The 27,086-nt window shown below is 46.3% G+C and overlaps 1 protein-coding gene across 2 annotated transcripts; it reads left to right on the top strand.

The window, feature by feature from the left end:
* On the top strand, positions 1-27,086 carry TESPA1 (thymocyte expressed, positive selection associated 1). Of its 2 annotated transcripts, XM_060252449.1 has the most exons (9): positions 1-132; positions 6,893-7,060; positions 10,766-10,808; positions 15,402-15,451; positions 18,767-18,820; positions 19,368-19,404; positions 21,520-21,618; positions 23,228-23,436; positions 25,554-27,086. In XM_060252449.1, the coding sequence occupies exons 2-9, from the start codon at positions 6,895-6,897 to the stop codon at positions 26,270-26,272; spliced, it is 1,377 nt and encodes a 458-aa protein (XP_060108432.1). In that variant the 5' UTR covers positions 1-132; positions 6,893-6,894; the 3' UTR covers positions 26,273-27,086. The 2 variants fall into 2 exon arrangements, with proteins under 2 accessions (XP_060108432.1, XP_060108433.1); XM_060252450.1 differs by lacking the exons at positions 1-132; positions 6,893-7,060; positions 10,766-10,808 and adding an exon at positions 12,454-12,713.

The raw sequence follows: 27,086 nt of genomic DNA, 5'->3' as shown, positions 1-27,086 counted from the left end.
GGGCGGGGGAACAGAACTGGGCATGACAGCTTCTTGGTGCCCCTCTGGGTAGCCAGGATGGACTCTTTGGAGGCAGGCGCCAGCTCCGCAAGGGGGTCTTCCTAGCACCCGACGTTCTCTTCTGAAACCGGGGTGAGTAGCAGCCACTGGAAACTGTCGGCTTGGGCAACTGTGATCAAGGCACCTTTGATAGCATTAATATGAACTGAGAGGCAGAGAACAGCAAAAGAAGGAGAGAGGGAAGAGAGATTGGGTGGGGCTTGGTGGTGCAGAGACTATGCTTTCACCCATTAGCTAATGCACTTTCCAAGCACTAATCTTTCCTAGATTTTCCAGGAAAACCCAGTTGCGAATTACTTCTATAGTGCATGGGGAAGGAGCCGTGGCTCAGAAACAGAGCATCTGCTTGGTATGCAGACAATGTTCCCTCTAGGCTGCAGAGTCTTGTGAGCAAAAATTCTACTTTGTGACCTACTGGCATTAAAGTTGTGAGCTACTGCATAAATTAGTGTGCTCTGGGGTCAATTTTCCTGATCTAAGACAAAAATGTATGAGCTGGAGGCTAAAAATCTGTGAGCTAGCTCATGCTAACTCAGCTTAGAGGGAACATTGCATGCAAAAGGTCCCAGGTTCAAGACAAAAGACCTCTGCCTGAGACCCTGGAGAGCTGCTACCAGTCTGAGTAGACAATACTGACCTTGATGAACTGATTTTCTGATTCGGTATAAGGCAGCCTCATGCACGTTCAGGTCTATTGAGACGGCATTATCCAACCATGCGTGACAGCAGCAGGGTTAGATACAGAGAGCAAGATCTAAAGGGAAGCAAACCTTCCCTTCCCTTCCTAATTATACCCAGGAGTGTTGAGATTTTGAGTTTGGTTGTTTGACCCGCCTTTTAAAGTTCTAGCTGCTTTTCAATGCAAAAAAACGGCCCACTCGTGCATACTGAATGAAGCTTTGCGGGACCAGTCCCTGAGTAATGATAAGTCCCTTGGGGGCAACATAGAATAACAGAATCACTGAGTTGGAAGGGGCCATACAGGCCATCTAGTCCAACCCCCAGGTCTGTGCAGGATCAGCCTAGAGCATCCCTGACAAGTGTTCTTCCAGCTGCTGCTTAAAGACTGCCAGTAAAGGGGAGCTCACCACCTCCCTAGGGAGTTGGTTCTGCTGTTCAACAACTCTCACTGTAAATAAGTTTTTCCTAATATCCAGCTGGTACTTTCTTGCCCTTAATTTAAATCCATTATTGTGAGCCCTCTCCTCTGCTGCCAACAGAAACAGCTCCATTTTGGGGGTGGTCTAATTTGGGATGCCTCCGGTGCGCATAGAACTGCTTGTCTGTACCTAGCCACAATGCCCTTAAAGGTAAAGGTAGTCCCCTCTTCTATGCAACACCAGTCGTTTCTGACTTTGGGCTGATGTTGCTTTCAGAACGTTTTCACGGCAGACTTTTTACGGGGTGGTTTGCCATTGCCTTCCCCAGTCATCTACACTCCCCCCCCCCCTCCCCAGCAAGCTGGGTACTCATTTTACCGACCTTGGCAGGATAGAGGGCTGAGTCAACCTCGAGCCGGTTACCTGAAACCAACTTCCACTGGGATCGAACTCAGGTCATGAGCAGAGAGTTCAGACTGCAGTACTGCAGCTTTACTACTCTGCGCAATGCCCTTAGTTTGGAGTAAATTGGTATGCCATTGCATTGTAAGAAACAGTACAACTATTTACAAAAAACCCAAAGTCCCCCACTTCCTTTATGCGTTCCTTTAGGCAAATCCCATTCACAGGAATCAGACAGCTAATGAAGTGTCATGTTAAAGTAGTGGGGTGGAGGTGGGGGTGGGGGTGGAGGTGGAGGTGGAATATAGAGCTATGCAAACAGAATGGTGTGGGGGATGCCCGCAGGCGGGAAGCTTTTCAAGCCGTTCCAGCAGTCATGACCATGCCAAGGCAAGGTACATCTTGGCTCCTAGGTTGCCTTGCGAGACACATACAAGCTGTGCCAAATCTTGCGTGACCCTGTCTTCAAGGCTGTTTTGCACCATGCAGCTACATCACTTGGTTGCCCTGGCAGCCATACAGTGTCTTCATAATGCAAACAAACATTGTGCTTGAGGGGGATCTTGGATGGTAGACCTAGGATTGCCAGCAGGGCAGCTGGCCTCGGTAATGCCCCTAATTTGCAGCTAAGTATTTTGTCAGGCTGTCCTGGTCTTGGGCTGTGGGAGGGGTCGGGAGGCCCCTCCAGGACTCTTTTTGGCCAAGGACGGTACACCTCAGACCAGGCTGGAGGGGAGGTTAGCTGCACCTAAGTCCTACTCACAGCCCTTGCGCTTACTGCTTCTTCTCTCTGGGTAGCCCTGGCAGCCACAGTCCCACACTCCTCCTCCCTGGTGTACTCGGCGTCCTTCACTCAAAAAGGTTTCTCATCAACTTTATTAGAAGGGACGGGGATATCCGTGGATTGGGCCTCGGCAATATTCCTGCAGTGTTCTGGTTGAGGTCCCTGAGGGTCTGCCTGTCTGCCCCCTGGTGGTCACTGGAGTCTGAAGAATTGACGGTCGATCCACCGCCTGGTAGGCCGCTCTTGTCCAGCGGTCTCACACATTTTTGACTTAGCTCAGGAAAAATGGCCCCAGAGCAAGCTACCGTAATTTATGCTGGGAAGAGAGGCCAGGGGAGAGTCCAAGGGCTTGACCTCCAGATGCATTTAGCAGGGGATACTGTTCAGGGAGGGAAGGCAGCCTGATATAGCCTGAACTTGTCAGATTTTGGTAGCAAAGCAGGGTCAGTACTTGGAAGAGAGGCCACCAAAGAAGTTCTCTGCAGACGAAGGCAAATGACAACCTTCCCTGCTTCTCCCTTGCCTCAAAAGCCCCTTGCTGAAGTTGCCATAAGTCAGCTGTAAGTTGACAGCACTTTACAGGCACAGGAAGTTTGATCATGCCATGCAGTGCTTTGATCTCTGTGTAACAAGCCTCTGTTAAGGAGAAACAGGAGCTGGACAGTCAGAGAGTTGGATCCAACCAGTTTTGGGGCTAGTTACAGTAGCTGGATGGGTCATCTTTGACCACCCGGAAGGGCTATGCTGGGGAGCATGGGATGGGGCCAGTGTTCCCTCTAAGCTGTTAGTGTCAGCTAGCTCACAGTTTTTTAGCCTCCAGCTCGCACATTTTTGCCTTAGCTCAGGAAAAATGGCCCCAGAGCAAGCTAATTTATGCAGTAGCTCACCCCTTTAATGCCAGTAGCTCATGAAGTAGAATTTTTGCTCACAAGACTCCACAGCTTAGAGGGAGTATTGGATGGGACTCACCCAGATCAAAAGCCAGGTGGGATGGAGAGTCTAGTATGGAGGAGGATTCAATGAGCTTGAGCAAAAATGGAGGCTAGATCGAATCCAGGGTTTATCTTCTGGCAACGACTCTTCTGCATGTGGGAGCTAACCATATATGTGAAAACCAGCCTCTCTACCCAAATCATTAATCTTTATTTTTGCCTTAAGGCTCTTGAATTTCTGGGCTTTCTAACCTAGTGGCAGGGCTTTTTTTGGAGCAGGAATTCCTTTGCATATTAGGCCACAACCCTCTGATGTAGCCAATCCTCCAAGAGCTTACAGAGCAATTAGTACAGGGCTTACTGTAAGCTCTTGGAGGATTGACTACATCAGGGGTGTGTGGCCTAATTCCTGCTACAAAAAAAGCCCTGCGTAGTGGTATGTAAAGAGACCTCAAATCAGGCAGAACTGTATCATTTGGAATACAAACAATTGACAGGTGAGCCCCAGATGCAAGTCAAATAAGGTAAACATCAGCAGCTTGTAATCAGAACATCCCCCCACCCCCAGGTCTTAGGATCTGATCCTTAGAACATTTTCCTAGGAGTAAGCACTGTTGAATAAAATGGGACTTACTTCTGAATAGACCTGGTTAAGACTTCTCCACAATGACCTGATTAGCCTAGGCAAGCCCAATCTAATTAGATCTCAGAAACTAAGCAGGGTTGACTCTGACTAGTATTTGGATGGGAGGCCTCTAAAGAATATCATGATCATAATGTAAATGTAAGAAGAATCAACTCACAGTTAAAGTTGAACTTATTGAGAGTCTTTAATCTACCTTTAATGCTTACAGAGAATAATCTCCTTTTTATGTATGGACTTCTTTAGTATCTTTTATATGTTAGCGGAGTCTTTATTAATATAGTTTATATTTTCTTTGTCCCTTTCCCCTTTCCACAAACTTACTTTTGAAACTTAAATAAAGCTTGTAAACTCAACAACCTAAGAGAACATAAGAGAAGCCATGTTGGATCAGGCCAATGGCCCATCCAGTCCAACACTCTTTTACACAGTGACCAAAAAACCCAAGTGCCATCAGGAGGTCCACCAGTGGGGACAGGACACTAGAAGCCCTCCCACTGTGCCCCCCCCCCAAACACCAAGAATACAGAGCATCACTGCCCCAGACAGAGAGTTCCAACAATATGCTATGGCTAATAGCCACTGATAGATCTCTGCTCCATATGTTTACCCAGTTCCTCTCTTGAAGCTGCTCCATATGTTTATCTAATTCCCTCTTGAAGCTCAGTCCCCTCAAGAATATCATGACCATGACGTGGAGGCTGGCAACAGCAAAACAAACCATCTATGAATATCTCTTTCCTTGAAAACCCCATAAGGGGTCATCATAAGTCAACTGTGACTTGACAGCCAAAGGAAAAAAAATAAAAGAATTTCCCTTTACTGCCTTCAGTAGCAACCTTCCAGATAAAGATTAAGTAGGTGACCTACAGTGTATCAGGCTGTTTTAAAGGGTGCATGAGTAAGGCCACCAAAAACATGGTAGAACCAACTGACTGTGTGTCCTTTGAATACATTCGGTGGGGTGGAGATACCTATCATTGCAGATAATTGTCAAGCAACAGCTGCCCTCAGCTTTTCCTGCCAGTAAGCTTGTCCCACCCGTCACGTTATGACTGAGGGTAAGATAGCATCTCTCCCTTTGCAGGCCTCATCTGCTTGGGTGTGCTCAAACAGCAAGAAGAACTCACAGCCCCAAGTAGCATTTGAGACAAACAGCAGCATCAGTCAGGTGGAGAATTGCATTCACATGAATGCACAGAGCCTGGTGCTGAAAGCCAAGTCAGATACAACCCATGTATGGCATGGAGACTTACTAGTATGGCAGGGGACCTCGCTGCTGATGGAATGGCATTGCTGGTGATGCGCCTTCACTCCCCCTGCTGTCAGAATCTAGGTTCAGTCAAGCCAAATTCCAGAGTCAAAGTTCAGTCCAAAGGTCAGTTACCAAGCAAGCAGAGTCCAGTTCAAAGCATTATACAGGAGGCAAGGTCCAAAAGTCCATGGTCATTCGGGGAGAAAGATGTCAGAGTGCAGAACTGATCCCGGGGTGAGAGGAGCAGAGTTCAGAGCTTGCGGTCACTGAGTCAAGAGGTTGGTGACTTGTTGCTTCCACAACACTAGCGCCCCCAGCACTGGGTTTGTATTAAGGTTGCCAGGTCTGACTCAAGAAATATCTGGGGACTTTGGGGGTAGAGCTGGGAGCAAGGTTGTGACGAGCACAACTGAACTCCAAAGGGAGTTCTGGCAATCATATTTTAAAGGGACCAAGCTCCTTTTAAATGCCTTCTCTCCATTAGAAATAATGGGGGATGGGGGCACCTTCTTTGAGGTTCATAGAATTGGACCCCCAGGCCCAATCTTTTTGAAACTTTGTGGGGGGGGGGAGGGTTGAGGAGAGGCACCAAATGCTATGTTAAAAAATTTGGTGCCTCTACCTCACAAAACAGCACTCCCCCCCAGGGCCCCAGATAACCATGGATCAATTTTCCATTATACCTTATGAGAATAGGTCTCCATAGGATATAAATGAGTGCCCACCCAGCTTTCTGATAACCCTGAAGCAGGGGGAAGGCCTCCAAACCGGGGGTTCCCCTGCCCCAAATTGGGGATTGGCACCCTAGTTTTTACAGACACTTCCTAACAAGCCGTTGTTAACAGCCAGCTACTTGGGGGTACAGCTTCAACTACTCCGGGCTATTCATCAGCAGGCAGCTGGTGATGGGCCAGGAGACATGCACTCTGCCTCCTTGCTTGCAACTCCTATCTAAGCATCTGTCTCTGGCACTCAAAGGGTGGAAGAGAGTCCAATGGACTGATTTCTCTTAACTGGATCTTCTCTGCTGCATCAGGGCTAGGAGCTGGTGGCTCTGGGTCAGCTGCTGCCTGTGAGCCTTGATTAGTCTGCAGCTCCACAGCCATTAGTTCATGGCTGACTACATGAAGCTCCTCCACACCTGAGGAGTACCCTTCTCATGAAGAGTCCCCCAGCATTGGTTGTCTCAGGCTGACTCATGGCACATTCTCCCAGAAGTTACATCAGTATATTGTCAGGCAACACTAAGATCCTCTGGCATTTGGGTTAAATCATAGAGTTCCAGGCCCAAGGGAATTGACGTCAGTGTATTAAGATGCTGCTGGTGTCCCCCTATTTACTGCCATTGGCCAGCTCAACTGTGGTGGGAAAATGCCTACTGGGGGTGGGGGCTCCTGCCCCTTGAAGGGGTATGGTAAACCTACTATAGCTTCAATATTGCATTGGATGTTGGTAACTTTCAGATGCTTCTCTCCTCCCAGAACAGTCAAGTTAAAGATGAGAAAGGAGAACAAATGAACTTAGTATCTAGAAAATACATGGCTTTGAGGTTCAAACAAAGTGTACCTCCAGTTTGAGTCCAAGAAGAAGCTGTTTTCCAGATTTCAGAAGGCAGGCAAGCTGACTTAGTTAAATTTAAAAAAAAGAAAAGAAAGTCACTGGTTTGCCATCAAATATCCCAGACAATTTCTTTCTCTTTGCCCACTTTTCTGCTAGCTATGGAGGGTTCCTCACCACGCCTGAGCCCAGCCTCTTGGGAGCGCCGACAGGCATGGGCCAATCAGCACTGCACACGGCCCAGGATGGCTATAGAAGAAGAGACATCCAGTGATCCCCAGGAAACACCTGATCTGCGGTCCTCTTTGGAAGATGCATTCTTGAAAGGTGAGGAGGTGCATCAAAGTGCCTGATGGTGAAGGCAAGGAAACCACAGACCAGACTATCAAAATACACTTAGATATCTGTGCAATGATTTGTCAACAAAGTAAATTTAAGAGTGACTATAAGTGAGAGATTATATGTACTTGGGGTCATTGCAAGGATATCTAAGTGTATTTTGATGGTGAAGACAGACATAATCCTCTCCAGAATCAAGGTCTTGAAAAAAACCCTTCAAGCAGAATATGGTTGGGCAACGGCATGGTGCTGATTGGCTGTCCCCCTGTGATGTCACCAAACAAGCTCCTCCCTATCCCTGAAGCAATTTTCAACTGCTAAAGAAATTTCCTTTTCAATACAATACAGTGGCAAATGAGCAGATATAGGCTGATATTCCATGGAGCCGTTCTGCTAACAGTGCCACTTTCCTCAAGAGCAAGGTACCTTCATCTGATGCTGAGGGCCACAAAGAAAGGCTCCTTGGGCCAGAGAAAACACCACGCTTAGCAGAAGGGACTGGGGGATTCAGCTCATACATACGATAGCAGTGGATGTTTTTTCTAAAAAGGTAGACATTCTGCCTGAAGCAGAGATGCAAGAGGGATGGCTGAGGCAGTATTTGGTTAAGGTGCCAATCTGTCCCTTCAGTTGGGAAGCCACAGTCATCTGTGGTTGACAGCTAAGCAGCAAGATCTCTTTTAATATTATTCCTCTTGATTTGTGCATTTTTATCCTGACTTCAGTGGCACAACTGGGGATTTCAAGTTGTGCCCCTGAATTCCAACTCTCTTGTCACCTAACTCTGGTTCTGTGATGTCTCAGACCATTTTTTTTTTGGTAGCAGGAACTCCTGTAGCCAGTCCTCCTGGAGTAGGCCCTGTAAGGTCTTGGAGGTGTGGCTACATCAGGTGAGTGCGGCCTAATATGCAAATAAGTTACTGCTACCAAAAAAAATAGCCTGTCTGCCTTTATTGTTATACTACACCATTGGTTTTTTAGCTTGAGGTGGTCTCTTCTGGTTGGTATCTGTTCTCCAGGGTTTTGGAGGAACCCTAACCTTCAGCTTTTGACCTCCCTGCAACTGGAGATCCTACAGTTTAAACAATGAACATTGTGCATAAAAGTCCTCTTTGCACTGGCCTGAAAAGGGCCATCCCACCCCCCAAGTTGCACTCTTCTAAGTTCATTGACTTCAGTGGACTCAGAAGGGTATAACTCTGCCTAGGATGGTGCTGTAAGCCCCCCCATGGCCAGGATGGGCTGTGCATTCTCTGTTTTGTTTTGCAAAATTGTTTCTGGCTTCCTGCTTTGTCTTTTTCTCCCCACTCCCTTTCTCTTTCTTTTTTGTAGGAGAGCCAGTTTGGTGTAGTGGTTAAGTGTGTGGACTCTTATCTGGGAGAACCGGGTTTGATTCCCCACTCCTCCACTTGCACCTGCTGGAATGGCCTTGGGTCAACCATAGCTCTGGCAGAGGTTGTCCTTGAAAGGGCAGCTGCTGTGAGAGCCCTCTCCAGCCCCACCCACCTCACAGGGTGTCTGTTGTGGGGAAGGAAGGTAAAGGAGATTGTGAGCCGCTCTGAGACTCTTTGGAGTGGAGGGCGGGATATAAATCCAATATCTTCTTCTTCTTTTTAAAGCAAGTGTGAAGGGGAGGCAGGGGGATTTAAATGTAGGAAATAACAGTTGCAGAAAGGGACCAAAAGGAAAATAAAACAGATGCCTTTCCTGAAAAGCCCACCTGGTGTTTTTAACACAGCTTTTTCCAGGTGGATGGCTCTAATTAGATGGGATTGCAGCACAATTCAGGTGGCAGAACACAGCTTTTGTTAACCAGGTATAAAGCCATGGGGGTAGGGAAGTTATTTAAAGTGGAGAAATGGCTAATGGCAGGGGTGCAGCCAGAAAATGTTGGGTGGTGGGGAGTTGGGAAATCCTGCGGGGCAGGGGAGCCAGGGAAAGAGAGAGGGAGGAAAATAAGAGAGTTAGAAGCTGCCGACAGAACAGCTCTCCCACCTATAGCCCTAGTGACTCTACTGACTTCTTTGTCTATATGAGGGGGGCGGGATCTCTCTGACTCTCTCTTGCATTTTGCAATTTCATTTTATTTTATTTTGCATTTTAAAAAACCCAATTATTTTGTGCTCAGAAAAGAAAGAAAATGAGACTGTAGTTTCCCTGACTGTACCTGGAGTCATTTTGGAAACACCACATGCATGCTATATTTTTGATTATTTGTTTTCAAAAAAATATTTTTGAATGGTTTATTTCTTCTGATTTTTCCCTGTGGGGGTGACATTCATCCATAGGGGTCATTGCGCCCCCCCCCCATGGCCCCCTATGAGCCTGACTGATGAGAAAGGAGTCCTCAACCTTTAGACATTCTGGTTCATAAGAGAAGCTTGTTAGCTTTGACTCAGGGTCCATCTAGCCCAGGATCCAGCTGCCCACAGATGCTAGTCTACAAGAAGGCAGTAGTCCCTCTGTGTCATTAGGGTGGTATTCAGAGATATATTGCCTCTGACTCATTCCTGGAGGTTTCATTGAGCCAGCATAACTTCAAATGTTCAAAGCCCTACTCTCAAACATTCAAAGACCTATTTTCCACACGTTTGTTGAGTCCCCTTTTCAGGTTTAGGGGGAAAGCAGCTGAGGGGACAGATGTTTCCAGGAAAAATGTTTGATATGTTTATTAACAGTTTTGAATTTCATTTATACCTCACTTTTCTGTTCAGTGGATACCCAAAGTGGCTTATAACGAGGGTTGCCAGGTCCAGTTCAAGAAATTTCTGGGGAAGAGTCAGGAAAAAGGTTGCAACAGGCATAACTGAACTCCAAAGGGAGTTCTGGCCATTACATTTAAAGGGGCTACACACCTTTTAAATGCCTTCTCTCTGTTGGAAATAATGGAGGACAGGGGCACCTTCTTTGGAGGCTCATAAAATTGGACCCCCAGGTCCAATCTTTTTGAAACTTGGAGGGACTTTTGAAGAGAGGTATCAGATGCTGTTCTGAAAGTTTGGTGCCTCTACCTCAGGAAACAGCCTCCCCAGAGCCCCAGATATCCATGGATCAATTCTCTAAATTCTCTATTATACCCTATGGGAATTGGTCTCCATAAGGAATAATGGAGTGCACAGCAGATGTCCCCCCCTTGCTTTCTGATGACCCTGAAGCAGGGGGAGGGCCTTCAAACTGGGGGATCCCCTGCTCCCACCTGGGGATTGGCAACCCTACTTATAACATTCTCACCTGCTTCATTTTATTATGTGAGAGCTCTGTGAGAGAGGTTAGGTTGAGAGTGTATGAGTAGCCCAAAGTCACCTAGCAAGCTTCCATGGCAGATTGGGATTTGAACTCATGTCTCCAAGATCTTGGCCTGACACTCTACCAACTAGACCATGCTGGTTCTTGAATAATGGTGGATGGGAGGGGGTATATGCTTAACCTTTCCTCCTACACAAAGGTTTTCGTCTAAATTTTGTCCCCCATTCACTTTTCCTTAGTTTGCTGGCTAACAAATCTAAGAAATTCCAGTTCAGGGAGGGAGAACAGTCAGGGAAGGGTCAGAAAGGAAAAGCAGAGGTCGGGAGGGGAAAGGCAGGTAACCACAAGGTGTCCTGGGATAACAAAAAAGGTCGAATTAATAAATGTTAAAATACCTGAGGAGCTGTAGCAGTAGATACATGCATCTCTTTGTCTTGTTTCAAACAGGAAATTCATCCAGTAAGATTGAGAGCTGGCTGGACCAATGCAGGTAAGTTTACCTGAGTGAAGTAGACACAATTCATGGAGGTTATAACTAGGATTCAGTAATAATGTGATGAGAACTTCATTTGAGTTGAATCCAGGGGTCATTTTGTAGAAAAAGAGGTGCCGGAGCTCATTAGCACAACTTATTTGCATATGCCACACACACCCTGACATCACTGGAAGGTGCACTGAATTATATCAGCTCAGCATCTACCTCAAAATGCTTCTTGAATTAGAATGGTCATAATAAAACCTTACTCTCATCATACTTTTTAAATTGCTTTCTCCTATGTGGCCACTGTGGTATGATGAAGATTTCAATCTGTCTGCTTTCTATGTTTTGGTTATTTCCTCATTTTTTGTGGGGAAAAATATTGGGAAGTTTGTCAAATCTTAGAGTTCAGCAAAATTCTCACAGGGGGATTGAACAATGGAGCCCAGAAACAAGTTTTTTTTGGGTGATGGTGGTAAGAAAGAAAGAGCACAATAAAATTTAGAGGTTCTGGAGCTCTGCTCCTGTGAGCTCCTGCCCAAAATGAGGCTCTATAAAGTTTCCCTCCCAAATTCCTAGAGCGTCCGGGAAAACCATAGAGTTTTCTCGGAAGCTCTTAGAGTGGCTGGTGCGTGACGTCCGGTGTGATGCCATCACTTGTGAGTGACATCATCACGCCCCGCGTGCTATGCACAAGCGAAAAAAGTCCCTCACTGAAGGCCGCGGGGGACTTGGCAGCCCTATTAACTAGGCAACTAGGCAAGGCTAGGCTGTATGACTGGCCCAAAATCACCCAGTGAGTTTCTGTGGTGCGAGCGGGGATTTAAACCTGGCTCTCCCATATTCTAGCCACTAAAACCAACTGACATTCACAATAAAGATTTATTTATTTATTTAGATTTCTATCCCACCCTCTCCACAAGTGACTCAGGGCGGCTAACGGTCAGTTCAGACATCTATAATTACAGTTTAAAACAAACAAAAAAATGCAATTACAATTAAAACATTCCATGGTGCTGTACAATTTAATATTACAAGTAAAGAAAAAATGCAAACCCATTTTCTTAAGAGCTCATAAAGGTTTGCAACAAGCTGAAGGCAGTAGCAGCATCTGGTAAAAACATACAACGTAGGGCTGTTTTTCATATTTACTGAAAGTTGCAGAGGAACTGAGAAGAAGGCAGCATATCCTCAGCAACAATCACAGCCGACAGAGAAAAAGGGTAGCAGAGGATGGGTTGTTTCCCAAGCTGCAGTTGGACTTGAAAGAGGGAGGAACACCCCCCCCCCCTTCCCCTAAATACAATGCAAGTGAATGCCTGACCTTGATTCTGAGGCTGTGATCTTAAAAACACTTTCCGGATATGAAGTCGTTTTGAACAGGGCTTGCTTTTTAAAGTAGACTTGTTTAGGATTGCTCTATCCATTGAGGCATTGGGTGGGACCAGGGCTTTTTTTTTTGTAGAAAAAGCCCAACAGGAACTCATTTGCAAATTAGGCCACACCCCCTGATGTCACCATTGTTTATCCTTTTGACCTTGGCCATCAGCATCCTTTTTCTCTGAACGTTTAGGGTTAACTAGAGGAGTATTCAGTGAGGGTGGTTCTCTTGAGATCCTGGATCTCTCTTTTTAGGAATTAAGCACTGCCAACAGGTGACCAGCATGGATTTATTCAATGAGACTGCATCACAGAACAGCAGGTTTTTTAAATCTTTGCTCTCTGTTGTCAGTATACAAGACTATCTACTATAATTGCAGGACACTATGAATTTTTTTTCATTAAAAAACTAGCAGAATTACAGAGCTGAGGAACTATGGTTGCCTTTATGCACTAGAAAAAGACTGGATGCTGTCATACTTCTTAGCTTATGCACCGTGTATATTATCACAGTAATCTTTACAACCTCCCTTTAAGGTAGGCCCGTACTGTTACCCCCATATTGTGGAAGAATTGAAGCAGAGAGGTTTATATATAAGGATACCTTATAAATTCATGGCTACAGTTGGAATTAGACTCCCCAGCCATTGGGAGCACAACTAGTGGATGATCTTTGTACTTTTCTTGATTAGATTTGGATTTTCCATTCTTTACGTTGTATTTCCTGCATCTGACAGCTTCTTGACCATGCATGTTTATTTTATTGTTAATACCTACTTCAGAAAAGGTCTGTCTAGTGGGGATCCACTGCATTATACCTGAAGAAGTGGACTGTAATCCATAAAAGGTTACGCTGGAATTTTTAAAAATGAGGTGTTTTTTTTAAAAAATTGCATTAGACTCCTATTTATTTTTACTGCCACATACTAACACAGTTCGCCCTTTGGAAGGTTATCTTTCATGCTGGTCATTCAGGTGAGCAGCTGTGTTGGTCTGAAGCGGCAGAACTAAGTTTAAGTCCCGGGCCACCTTTAAGACCCACTGAACTCAAACTTTTGTTATGCCATTCATTGTTTTTCTATTTTGTCCCACTAGAGGGAGCAGTTCTGTAATCAACATGCATTAGGCATATTCATGTCAGTTTGTCTGTACTTACATATAACCGCTACATCCGCTATCGCACTGATGGCAGCCTGTTCAACCTGAGGCGACTGAAGGCTCACTCCAAGACAATGGAAAAACTTATCCGAGAGCTACTGTTTGCTGATGATGCTGCACTCGTCTCCCACTCGGTATCAGCTCTGCAGCATACGACGTCCTGCTTTGCAGAGGCTGCCAAGCTATTCGGCGTAGAAGTTAGTCTGAAGAAGACAGAAGTTCTCCACCAGCCTGCACCCCAGGAAGATTATCACCCTCCCTGCATCACTGTGGGTGAATCAGTTCTGAAGACAGTCCAGCAGTTCAGCTACCTGGGGTACCTGGGGTGCATCATCTCCTCAGATGCCAAGATCGACAAGGAGATTGACAACAGGCTGGCAAAGGCAAACCGTGCATTTGGCCGACTGCACAAAAGAGTGTGGAGCAACAAGCATCTGAAAAAAGTCACAAAGATCAATGTTTACAAAGCGGTTGTGCTGACAACCCTCATCTACGGCTCCGAATCGTGGGTTTTATACCGTCATCATCTGCGACTCCTTGAGCGCTTTCATCAGCGCTGCCTTCTCACCATCCTCAACATCCACTGGAGTGACTTTGTGACCAACACTGAAGTCCTCAAGAGGGCAGAGGTTACAAGCATCGAGGCACTGCTGTTGAAGATGCAGCTGCGCTGGGCAGGGCATATTTCTAGGATGGAAAACCACCGCCTTCCCAAGATTGCTCTGTATGGTGAACTTTCCACTGGCCATCGAAATAGAGGGGCACCAAAGAAGAGGTACAAGGACTCCTTGAAGAAATCCCTTGGCACCTGTCGCATCAACCATCACCAATGGTCTGACCTAGCCTCAGATCGCAAAGCATGGAGGCACACCATCCACCAGGCTGTCTCTTCCTTTGAGAACGCGCGCATAGCTGGTCTTGAGGACAAAAGGAGATTGAGGAAAAATCGCACTGCTACAGCACCAACCCCAAATCAGACTTTTCCCTGCAGCCACTGTGGCCGGATCTGCCTGTCCCGCATTGGTCTTGTCAGCCACCAGCGAGCCTGCAGCAGACGTGGACTACTGCACCCTTCTTAAATCTTCGTTCGCGAAGTCAAGCCGAGAGAGAGAGAGAGAGATAACCTCACAGCCAGGAATATACTGATTTTCCCTAACAGACACACAAACACACTTAATTCAGTTCTTCCTTACTAGTTTGTAAACATGGACAAACACCTGAATTTAAATTTCATTTATGTCATGATCTTTCAGTGTTGACAATTCCTGTCTGTATCAAGATGTACTGACTTTTTTTTTTTTAAAGTATTTTCTTTCCCATACTCAGTTGCTGGAACTGCTATTTTGAGGGTGAAAATTATATGAGAGAGAGGCTTTCTCACTTTTGCCAAATACCATTCTTACTTCACACTTTATCCCTCACCTGAGAAAAGGGTGTTTGCGAATACAAGAATAGTGAGAACTAGACAGATGAATGAATCCTAAATAAAAAGACATATTCTTATGCAGAGTGGCTAAACTGTGGCTCAGGAGCCACATTTGGCTCTTTCACATATGTTGTATGGCTCTCAAAGCTTCCACCATTCTGTTGGCCAGCTCAGAGAAGGCGTTTGTCTCTTTAAATCACTTCTCCAAGCCAAGTCAGAGAATGCATTTAAAGTTTTCTTTCCACCTCTCCCCCCTCCCCCTCCTCCATCTATTTTCCTTCCTTCTCTTTGACATCTGATGTTTATTCCATGTGGCCAGGGCTTTTTTTGTAGCAGGAACTCCTTTGCATATAAGGCCACACACTCCTGATGTAGCCAGTCCTCCAAGAGCTTACAGGGCTCTTCTTACAGGGCCATCTGGTAAAAAGTCAAAGCCTGCCCTTTTGAGTTCGTACCCGTCTACCTCAATAGTGCCTCTGTAGCCAAACAGGAAAGTTGTTGTTTAGTCTCAAAGCCCAGGGGACTTCGTTTTGAGATCAGGCTTTGCTGAGTGGGGTTGATTGCTGATAATATCTCAGCTAGGACCAAATAGAAGGATTCACTTGAGTGATAATGAAGGTGCTTTTGATTCTGGTTTTCAGCTCTTCCAGGGACCCTTTCATGGACAGCCTCTCTGCTCAGGGTGCCTCAGGTAAGTATTTCCTGTTGCTTCAATCATCTTCTGTGTTGAGCTTCATAAAAATGGGGTTAAGGTGAGCTTGGGCACCTCAGAATTCTGGTGGGATGTTTCAGTTGCCTGTGTTCTCTCAGCAGGCTGCCCACTTCAAGGTGGTGGTTGGAGATCTCCTGGGATGACAGCTGATCTCCAGGGTGACAGAGATCACCTGGAAAAAGTGGCCACTCTGAAAGGTGGTCTCTGTGGTATTACAGCTCGTTGAAGTCCCTCCCTTCCCCATACTGTGCCCTCTTCAGGCTCCACCCCTCAAATTTCCAGTTATTTCCCAGCTCAAAGCTGTGTCAAAGTTTGTCCGTTAGGGGAACCATCACCCCCACCCCCCCAACACACAAAGAGTCTTGTTAGAACTCTGCCACCCAGAGAGCCAAATGGCAGGACAGTGAAGATCCGGCTTTTTGGGTAAGAAGAGTTTGTAATATGCCATTTTGTGAAAGTTCTTTGGACTGCATAATCTCTGACTGTAGAGCCTCTTTGAGTTGTTATTTACAATGCATCCCCAATCTCTTGAGATGTTAAGTTTCAGTCTCTGAGTCTCACATCAGTGTTCATAGGACTGCTGTCTTAGTAGTTTTAAAGTAGTCTTTACTAGTTGTAGCTGAAGCTCAAATCCTTTGACCACCAAATGAGAAGGGAGCACTCCCTGGAGAAGATCCTGATGCTAGGAAATACAGAAGGCAAAAGAAGAAAGGGACGGCAAAAGATGAGATGGCCGGACAGCATTACTGATGTAACAAACATGAATTTGAGCAGACTTTGGAGGATAGTGGAAGACAGGAGGGCCTGGCGTGACTTTGTCCATGGGGTTGCAAAGAGTCGGACTCGACTGTGCGACTGAACAACAAGAGGTTGTTGCATATTTATGTAAAGACAGTATGTGGCCATTGGGTGCAGGGCTTTTTTTTTGTAGTAGGAACTCCTCTGCATATAAGGCCACATACGCCATATGTAGTCAATCCAGTGTTCCCTCTGAGTTAGCGTGAGCTAGCTCACAGATTTTTCACCTCCAGCTCACACATTTTTGTCTTAGCTCAGGAAGGATGACCCCAGAGCACCCTAATTTATGCAGTAGCTCACAACTTTAATGCCAGTAGCTCACAAAGTAGAATTTTTGCTCACAAAACTCTGCAGCAAGTGGGAACATTGAGCCAATTCTTCTGGAGCTTACAGCTGGCCCTGTACTAAGATCCCTGTAAGCTCTTGGAGGATTGGCTACATCAAGGGTGTGTGACCTAATACGCAGAGGAGTTCCTGCTACAAAAAAAGCCCTGATTGGGTGGATTGGTGACACTGAGAAGACAGTAAAAAAAAGGTAAAGGTAGTCCCCTGTGCAAGCACCAGTCGTTTCTGACTCTGGGGTGATGTTGCTTTCACAATGTTTTCACGGCAGACTTTTTACGGGGTGGTTTACCATTGCCTTCCCCAGTCATCTACACTTTCCCCCCCAGCAAGCTGGGTACTCATTTTACTGACCTCAGCAGGATGGAAGGCTCAGTCAACCTTGAGCCGGCTACCTAAACCAGCTTCCGCTGGGATCGAACTCACAGAGGGCTCCGACTGCAGTACTGCAGCTTTACCACTCTGCACCACGGGGCTCTTAGGAAAGGAAAGGTCCCCTGTGCAAGCACCAGTCGTTTCCAACTCTAGGGTGACGTTGCTTTCACAATGTTTTCATGGCAGACTTTTTACAGGGTGGTTTGCCATTGCCTTCCCCAGTCATCGACACTTTCCCCCCAGCGAGCTGGGTACTAATTTTACCTACCTCGGAAGGATGGAAGGCTGAGTCAACCTCGAGCCGGCTATCTGAAAACCCAGCTTCCACCGGGGATTGAACTCAGGTCGTGAGCAGAGCTTAGGACTGCAGTACTGCAGCTTTAACACTCTGCGCCACGGGGCTCTCTGAGAAGACAGTGTCTGTGTCAAGACAGGTATGTGCCTCAAAACAGAAGAAAATGTCCCTTTAACTTGTGACCCATCTGAAGCTGGAGGAAGCTGGGGCACTAGAAGGGCAGATCTAGAAGCCATGAAACGCCCACCCTAGTCAGATGAACTTTTGGGCGCTGTGACAAAACTTGTGTAAGATCACGGAACTGTGAATGAAGCTGAAAAAGACATTATGGAAGAGCCAAGCTTGCAGAAAGAACATGGTGAAACAAAGCTTAAAGCTGAAATGGATCCTGCTGTCCCAGAGACTGAGAGAGTGACAATGTGATGCTTTGCATTTATAGTATAGTGGGTTCAAAGCATTGAAGAGATGAGGTAGCCGTGATCATAGCTCTTTATTGAGTTATTCTAGCATAGTAACTAGTAAACTAGAAAAGACTGCCTCCCTAAAACTATATACAGTCTTGGGTTCCCATGCTAGAATGCCATTGGATCGTTTGAACCAGCAGGGGGCTTCTGATTGGACCAAGGCGGTAGGGATTTGGATCCTACTGCCCATTGCTTTAGAGTCCCCAAGCTCTAGGCTCCAATGAGCCAGGCAGGAACACTGGTAAAGAACATTCACATGAGTCCACATATACAACAGCATGAAATGGCACAGTGAGAGAAGTGGTGATTCTTTCAGAGGAGAGGATTGTGGCACAAACGGCAGCCAGTTGAAAGTTCTGTATGGTAATTGGAGCGGTGTAATAATGCATACGTGGGAGGGGCATTCTGGAATGTTTTGGAGAGTATATAAGCAACTGTAACTGTGTCAGATCTCTGAACCGCTGGTGTTTCAGGCTAGACCGTTGAGGTGATGGGAGGGGAACTGAAGCACCACAAGTTTGGGTCAGCGATCAACCATTGCTTTCCATTGACCATATGCCTGGTGGAACATCTCTGTCTTATAGGCCATAGAGCCCACCCTCCAAACTAGCCCTTTTCTCCAGGAGGATGGCAACCCTAGTTCATAAAAAAAAATGATAGCAGCTACCGGTTTTGCTTTAATGATGAATTCTTGCCCGTCTTGGAAGATTCCTTTGCTCACCTTCCTCTTCCCTCCAGTTTTTAGCTTTTGTCAGGTCCCCTTTCAATCTGCTTGAATTGACCCTTGTCCAACATTGGGGCGACCAGGGCTTTTTTGTAGCAGGAACTCTTTTGCATATTAAGACCACACACCCCTGATGTAGCCAATCCTCCAAGAGCTTATAGCAGGCCCTGCACTAAGAGCCCTGTAAGCTCTTGGAGAATTGGCTACATTGGGGTGTGTGTGTATGGCCTAATATGCGAAGGAGTTCCTGCTACAAAAAAAAGCCCTGGGGGTGACTGTGGGTGATTTCCTTGCAGGACCTTGTAGCAACAGAACCAGCTTTGAAGATGACCTCACTCTGGGAGCAGAAGGTAAGTGGTAAACATACGAACATATGAAGCTGCCTTATACTGAATCAGACCCTTGGTCCATCAAAGTCAGTATTGTCTTCTCAGACTGGCAGCGGCTCTCCAGGGTCTCAAGCTGAAGATTTTCACGCCTACTTGCCTGGATCCTTTTTTGGAGATGCCAGGGATTGAACCTGGGACCTTCTGCTTACCAAGCAGATGCTCTACCACTGAGCCACCGTCCCTCCCTAAGTGGTGTCATATTTCTGGATCCACAAGTTAAAGGATGAGGGAAGCCAAACAACCACTTTCAGTAGGTTGTAAAAAACCCAGACCTTTGGTCTTGGAAGCTTTGCTGCTGAGCACAATGATTAAATGAAGGCAGATGTCTTTATCCAAGCTGAGAGGTCAAAGTGGGAGAGATATCACACCGGCCTTCGTACCAGGTTGGCCCCATTCCAAAGGGCATGTGGCAAGGCAGGTTAATAGAGGACTGCAGAGTGAACAAGGGCTTTAGAGGGATCCGCTGATTCTCCTGCTCACAAGAATTTTTTTTCCCCTCTCCTTCCAGCCACACTGCTACTGGACAAAAATATAGCCGAGTCAAGGTGAGTAACAGGAGCCAAAACGTTTAGCTTTGCTCTGAAATCCAGCAATATTTCACCTGAGATATCTGAGAGGTTTACTGTTTGATTTTGGAAATTATATTTTGAAGAATGCTTTTGAAAAAAAAGAAGGGTACATTTCATAGACAATGGCATGTATCCTGCAGTCCATTTTGAATGGGCATTACGTTAGTGGATCTTTCTTTCTTTCTTTCTTTCTTTCTTTCTTTCTTTCTTTCTTTCTTTCTTTCTTTCTTTCTTTCTTTCTTTCTTTCTTTCTTTCTTTCTTTCTTTCTTTCTTTCTTTCTTTCTTTCTTTCTTTCTTTCTTTCTTTCTTTCTTTCTTCCTTCCTTCCTTCCTTCCTTCCTTCCTTCCTTCCTTCCTTCCTATTTGTTCCTGTTTCTTTGAGGGGTTTCTGTTCAACAGCTTTTGCTCTATCTAGTGGTCGATTTAATATTGCAGTAGTTTATGTCTGGCAGATTTAAATTGCAGGGTTTTATGTTGGACATAACCCAGTGTAACATCAAATTGACCACTAGAGGGGAAAAACACATGTGGAAGAGACCCCCCCTCCCCCAAAAAAGCCCTAAGGAACTTACAAGCAATGAAAATGAGAATGCAAAAAAGCCCTCCTTCCCTCCCTTCCATATAAAGAAAACTTTATTGCAATCCAAGCAGGCATAATCATATGTGCACGGACTACAGCTGTGATCTATGTTCATTTTTGTACCTATGCACCATTGTTATTTATTTAAAAAAGCATTTATACAGTGGCATTTGATTGTAATAATGGTTAGCATCCACAGCTGTACAGGACTAGTGGCATGTGCAGTGCTGTATTTCAGCAACAATCATGTTATTAATGGAACGGCAGTAATTTGGAGATGAATTCCACCTGTGCGTTTCTGGATATATGTCTGAATACTACAAAAAAAGAAACTCTTACACTGTGCATCTTTTTTGGGGAAACATAAGGTGATACTTTTACAGTGCAACTCTATGTGTGGCCTATTCAGAAATAAGTCTGACTACATTTCCTGACTCCCCTGTAAATATACACAAGACTGCAACCTTAACAAGGCCAGTTACTCATTTTTAGAGTTTGCCTTCCAAAAACCTGTGTGTCCAAATGTTCCTAGTAAACTGACAGCGCTGAAAACAAGCTATCCCCTTTATGGGTTAGTGGTATTTTTTTTTAAAATGACTGGTTTATTATTTTATCTTTCCCAGTGATTGCTGGTATTTATCGATCATTTTAAAATGGAGTGTCTTATTGTTTCCTTTTATGGCTGCTTCAAATGATGATTGTTGGAGCTTGTGCTGTAGGTCAGGGCTGCCAGCTTTTAAACTGGGCCCTCTAGCTATTCCTTTTATATCTGTTTGATCTGCAGCGACTATTGAGTGATGTTATTTCCCTCCATACCATGAAAAGCTTTGACTGTTCATTTCCACTAAAGAAACTTTTATTAAAGAACTGGATGTTTTTCTCCAGGCCTGTTGACAAATCTCATTTTAATTTACACTTGCCAGGCGTGTGGCTAGAATCATCAGGAGACTTGGTGGGGAGGGGGGGAGGAGGGCATTGCAGAGGGAAATGACATCAGTGACATGTTGATGTCTCATCTGGTTGGAACCCAGAAGTGATGTCACTGAAGATCTAGAATTTCAGCCAAGTTCTGTGGTAAAAACCATAGAAATTGGCAAGATTCCTAGAATGTCACTGACATCCTTCCTGTCTTTTCTCTACTGCTGCTCAACTGGGCACCGGTGGGGATGCGGGAGTATCAGTAAGACTTTGCCTCTCAATAGCTGGCAGATGGCAAGCCTAGTCTTAACAGCAGTGTGTTGACTAGTTGTAATGATGATGTAAGCTGCCTCAGCAGGGCCGTGGCTACAGAGGGGCCAGGCTCATCCAGTCAAACCTCTGCTTGACATCTGAGGCCCCTCCAATCAATCCTCTCAATGGTATCTCAGCTGTACTCTCTGTGACCTCTTTGCCCTGTGCTGAGGCGAGCTCTCAAAGAATTCTCTTCAGCCCGTTTCCCCGATAACTGTAGCAGCTACAGCCCAACGGAGATGCCCTCAAGTCTTTTTTACTGTCTTTGTTTTCCTTGGCAGAGCCCCCAAAGGTGCTTCCTGGTCTGATCTACAGCTCAACCTGGACCACAGCCTAACGTCCAGTGCTTTCTCAGTCAGCACGAACAAAACTAGCTCCAGGTAAGTACGGAGAAGACTTGTTGAGGGCTTGGGTGTGAAGAGCTTCCCATTGGAGACCGCATGAACCCGCAATGGGGTTGTGGTGGTGCACAAGATATGGAGTGAGGAGACAGGGGCTCTGGTTCTTGCTCACCTTTGAAGCCAGTGGGGGAGCTCACAAGTATGACCCCTCTGCTTATCACACTTGGTCCAGTCATGCCTGCTGTTGTCCCTCCCCTGCTCTTGTCATTCAGCATCTGAAATCACTCCATTCTCCAAGATATAAGGACAGATGGACGCACATCCGAGCTCTATCTGAAGAAGTGAGCAGTGACTCATGAAAGCTCATTCCCTGCCGTTAATTTTGCCTCCCGGTTCTGGAAGCCACTTGGCTGTTGCACGCTGGCTGGCTTTGATACGAGGCGAGTGAAGCCAGCCGGCGTGCAACTGGTGGCTTTGCTCGGCCTCCCTTCTGGAATCGGAAGGGAGGTGAAGAAGCCAGCCACCTGGATGCCCTCCCCACCGTACTTCCGGGGAGTGGAATGGCGTGGGCAGTGGGAACCTGCAGAGGAGGGCGATGGAGAGGCAGCAGATGGCGGGCTTGCCTGGGGCACCATGCGCCCTAGGGCCAGCCCTGCTTGCATTTGTCCTGGGAGGGCACATCCTCCACAGCAGTGTGACTCCTGCCCCCCACAACCAGCCTTTCCCCAACTGGTGCTCTTCTGTCCCTGGGTGCACTCTGCCACCTCTTAAAGGGCCCTTGACCCCTAACCATCCCTTCATGCTGCAATGATACAATGAGGAAAATCCCAGGTCATTCTTTGAAGGACAGGTGAGATTAAAAAAAAAAGATATAACTATGCATTCTTTTTTTTGGCTGGCTTTTGTTGGAAACGGAACTAAGATTTAGCTGGGGTGATGGGTTTTTAGAGATTACAGGGCTTGACCTACCAGGGTATTTTTCTGCTCCTTCAATAGTCAACACAATTGGCATAAGAATAGGGAGAGGGAAATCAAACAAAATCATATAGATGTGATCAGGACTTTTTTTTGTAGCAGGAAGTCCTTTGCATATTAGGCCACACCCTTCTGATGTAGCCAGTCCTCCAAGAGCTTCCAGGGCTCTTCGTACAGGGCCCACTGTGAGCTCCAGGAGGATTGGCTACATCAAGGGGGTGTAGCCTAATATGCAAAGGCGTTCCTACTACAAAAAAAGCCCTGCATGTGATGCAAAAATGAATTCTGTGTGAACATGCGAAAAGCTGTGTCAGAGCAGAGGTCCATCTGGTACGGCATCCTATTTTGCATGGTGGGAATATTTGAGATATCCTGATGAGGCAGACCTGAGACAGGAAAGGAGCTTGTGGACAGCTCTGGTGTGGTATATGTGGCTGGCAGCTGGGAAATGCACACAGACATGCACGTGCCAAATTTTTGTGTTCAGACACAATGATAATTTGAGGAAACTGAGGGTCACAGGAGGGTAGTGGAATGTTTTGTACATAACTTTGTAACAAGTTTGAATTAAAAAATACATAGGAAAAAAGGACAACTTTTATCATCTTTTACTATAACAGGCAAATCCAAATGTGGATGCTCATATGTTTACACTCCCTTCTTCCCCTGCTAGTATCTCAGAGGTGCTGGAGCAATGTGAGGTGGATGCAGAGACCGTCCTCTCCAACCTGGGCTTTGTGCAAGAGGAGACCCCACCTACGTCGTGGATCCCGGCTCGCTTCTTTGCCATGCCATCCCAGGCCCAAGGCATTGACTTCCAGCTGTTCCTAAGAGCCCAGGTTCAACGGCTGGAGATGGAGGATCCTTACCTCATGTTAGCAAGTAAGTGCCAGATGCCTCCATGATCAATAGGTGTGGCTGTGAAAATGCTGTCAAGTCACAGCCGACTTAGGGATTTTCAGTGCAAAAGATGTTCAGCAGTGGGGTGCCATTGCCTGCCTCCGTGTTCTAGCCAGGGCTTTTTTTTTGTAGCAGGAACTCCTTTGCATATTAGGCCACACACCCCTGATGTAGCCAATCCTCCTGGAGCTTGCAGTAGGCCCTGTATGAAGAGCCTTGTAAGCTCTCAGAGGATTGGCTACATCAGGGGTGTGTGGCCTAATATGCAAAGGTGCTCCTGCTAGCATTCCACCCCTGGGCCACACACCCCTGATGCAGCCAGTCCTCCTGGAGCTTATAGTAGGCCCTGTAATAAGAACCCTGTAAGCTCTTGGAGGATTGGCTACATCAGGGGGGAGTGGCCTAAAATGCAAAGGAATTTCTGCTACAAAAAAACAAAAGCCCTGGTTGTAACCTTGGACTTCCTTGGTAGTCTCCCACCCAAGTACTAACCAGGGCTGACCCTGCTTAGCTTCTGAGATCTGATGGCATTGGCCTATCCTGAAACCTTCAGGTAAAGGTAAGAGATTTCAGAGGTGGTTTGCAATCGCCTGCCTCTGCATAGCAACCCTCGGCTTCCTTAGTAGTCTCCTGTCCAAGTACTAACTAGGGCTGACCCTGCTTGGGCTGACTTGAGGTCTGATGAGAGATCAGGATAGCCTGGGCTACCCAGGTCAAGGCATCGATAGGCGCAGAGTTGGGATTTAGAGATATTCAAATAGGAGGCATGCTTTACTCACACTCCAAAATGGAGGGTGACCATTGAAGTCCACCCAGAGAGCTTCACAACCAAGAGGGGATTTGAACCCACATCTCCTTGATCCTAGTTCAATGCTGTAACCATACTAGCTCCCTATGAACTGCAATTAAGAGTTTGGGGTGAGGCTTACCATCCAGCAGTGCTTTGTTTTAAGATTTACCATGCACCACTGCCCTCTAATGGCAGAACCAAGACATTGCCAATAATAGAAAGGGAACAAAATGGGGCCTATATCATAGGTGCCCACATAGGCTCCATTGTAGGGTTGCCAAGCCCAATTCAAGAAATATCTGGGGACTTTGGGGGTGGAGCCAGGAGACGGGGATGGAGCCAGGAGAAAGGGTGTGACAAGCATAATTAAACACCAAAGGGAGTTCTGGCCATCCCATTTAAAGGGACCGCACACCTTTTAAATGCCTTCCCTACGCTGGAAAAAAATGAAGGCTAGGAGCACCTTCTTTGGGGACTAATAGAATTGCACCCCCTGGTCCAATCTTTTTGAAACTTGGAAGGTCTTTTGAGGAGAGGTGTTGGATGCTATGCTGCAAATTTGGTGCCTCAAAAAACAGCCCCCAACCCCCAGATACCCGTGAATATTTCCTATGGGAATTGGTCTCCATAGGGTATAATGGAGTGCCCAGCAGACATTTCCCTCCCTCCGTTTTGAATACCCTGAAGCGGGGGGAGGGCCTCCAAACTGGGGGAATCTCCCCAGCTGGGGATTGGCAACCCTACTCCATTGCAAGGAATGGCGTTGTCATTTTGGTTGATTTTTACACCACACTTCTCCCAGGACACTCAGGGTGGTACAGATGGTTCATGGCAGAGTGGGGATTTGAAGCTGGTTCTCCTGAATCCTAGTCTAATGCACCACACTAGGGTTGCCAGGTCTGTGTTGGAAAATACCTGGAAACTTTGTGGATGGATCCAGGAGAAGGTGGGGTTTAGGGAGGGGAGGGGCCTTGGCAGAATGCCATGCAGTACAATGCTGTATAATCCACCCATGGCTTTTTTGTAGCAGGAACTCCATTGCATATTTGGCCACACACCCCTGAAGTAGCCAATCCTCCTGGAGTTTACAGTAGGCCCTATAGGAAGAACCCTATAAGGAGTTCCTGCTACAAAAAAAGCCCCGAATCCACCCTTCAAAGCAGCCATTTTCTCTGGGGAAGCTGACTTTTCCCAGCTGGAGATCAGTTGTAAAAATGGGAGATCTCTGGGCACCACCTTTAGTCTGGCAACCCTGCCCCACCCTATTTTGTTTTTTTTTCCTTTTACACTTTCTGTTTTCCTTCCATAGGTCGGTTCAAGCAGGTCCAGACCCTGGCCATAACTGCAGATGCTTTCTTCTGTCTTTACTCATATGTATCTAAGACCCCTATCCAGAAGATTTCCCCTGCCCACCTGTTCTCAGCCTTCCCGAACATCCCGGATTCCTGGAATGTTCCTTCCAAGCAAGAGGTCGAATCTCCTCTACAGCGCCTGAAGAACGCCATTTCAAGAATGTGCTTGTACACTTTGCCTCGAGAAAAAGGGACCTTGGGGTCATCCAAAAAGCCATCTCAGATGAGCCGCCTGGAGCAGATCGTATGGGAAGTGATAGACATGGCTCGCAAAAACAGATTCCCTCTTGACATGGAAGATGGAAAGGAAGAGGCTCACACGAGGTGTGGTGGAGGTCCTTTATTCCAAAGCAGATTGAGAAGTGCCTCTTCCTCTACCATGGATACCACTTCTGTGACTTCTTCCTGCATCCATTTTAAAGCTCCAAGTCGTCCTGGGGAAAAGAGGAAGTTCTTGCAAACTCTTTCCTTGTCAGGTCTGGCACCATGGCCACCTTGCTGCCCAGGCAGGGCAAGTATGGACGGGTCAGGCCATCTTAGCTATCAAGAACAATACTGTTATGGGAGACGTTCTCCAAAGAAGGCTTCTTCAGCAGAGGAGAGCAGTGAAGAATCAGAAGGAAATTGGTCCACAGGAAAAGGACCTGCTGTTGGCAAGGATGACTGGACATCTTGATGGAGATACCGTACATGGGAGCCATCAGTTCAAATCCCACCTTATCCATGAACTTAGTGGATAGCATTAGCCAGGGCTCATTTTGTAGCAGGAGCCCCTTTGCCTATTAGCCCACACACCTCTGATGGAGCCAATCTTCCAAGAGCTTACAGTAGGCCCTGTAATAAGAGCCCTGTAAGTTCTTGGAGGATTGGCTACATCAGGGGTATATGGCCTAATATGCAAAGGAGTCCTGCTGCAAAAATAGCCCTGGCATTAGAAATATTTGCCTCCCAGGCTGAGCTCTGGAATATGAGGATACAGTATGGAGACCTTCTTGAAGGGTTGTTTCAAGGATTATGGAGTGGTGCCTACTTATTTGTTTCCTGGGGTCTACTTCTTTCTTCCCCAAAGCATCTCTTCTCCATAGCAATGAGCCAGTCCTGGCTTTTTCCTCTATCCTCATCTCTTAAGAACAGGAGATGTTTATGCAGAGAAGCTAGGTAGCTTATGAAGTTATGGAATAATTTTTGTCTTAGAACTTCTTCAAGAAAAGAATGAGATCAAAGATTTCAGGTTTTCACGGCTGGTAACATCATTAGGGTTTGTAGAATCTTTCGGGCTCAAGTGCCGTGTTCTACTGGAGAAAGTTTGGAAGGAAAACTTTCTCCAGTAGAACACGGCACTTGAGCCCGAAAGATTCTACAAACCCTAAAAGAATGAGAGGTAATACTTAGTAATAGTTTTCTTACAGTGTATATGCTACCTATGGGGTGCCGACTTTTTTCATAATTCCTTGAAAATAAATGCAATTTCTTTTTTTTTTTAAAAGGAC

The sequence above is a fragment of the Heteronotia binoei genome, chromosome 13, assembly GCF_032191835.1.
Source record: "Heteronotia binoei isolate CCM8104 ecotype False Entrance Well chromosome 13, APGP_CSIRO_Hbin_v1, whole genome shotgun sequence".
In the NCBI taxonomy this organism is placed as follows: Eukaryota; Metazoa; Chordata; class Lepidosauria; order Squamata; family Gekkonidae; genus Heteronotia; species Heteronotia binoei.
Note: the sequence above shows the minus strand (reverse complement) of the source record. Positions and strands in the feature narration are given on the sequence as shown.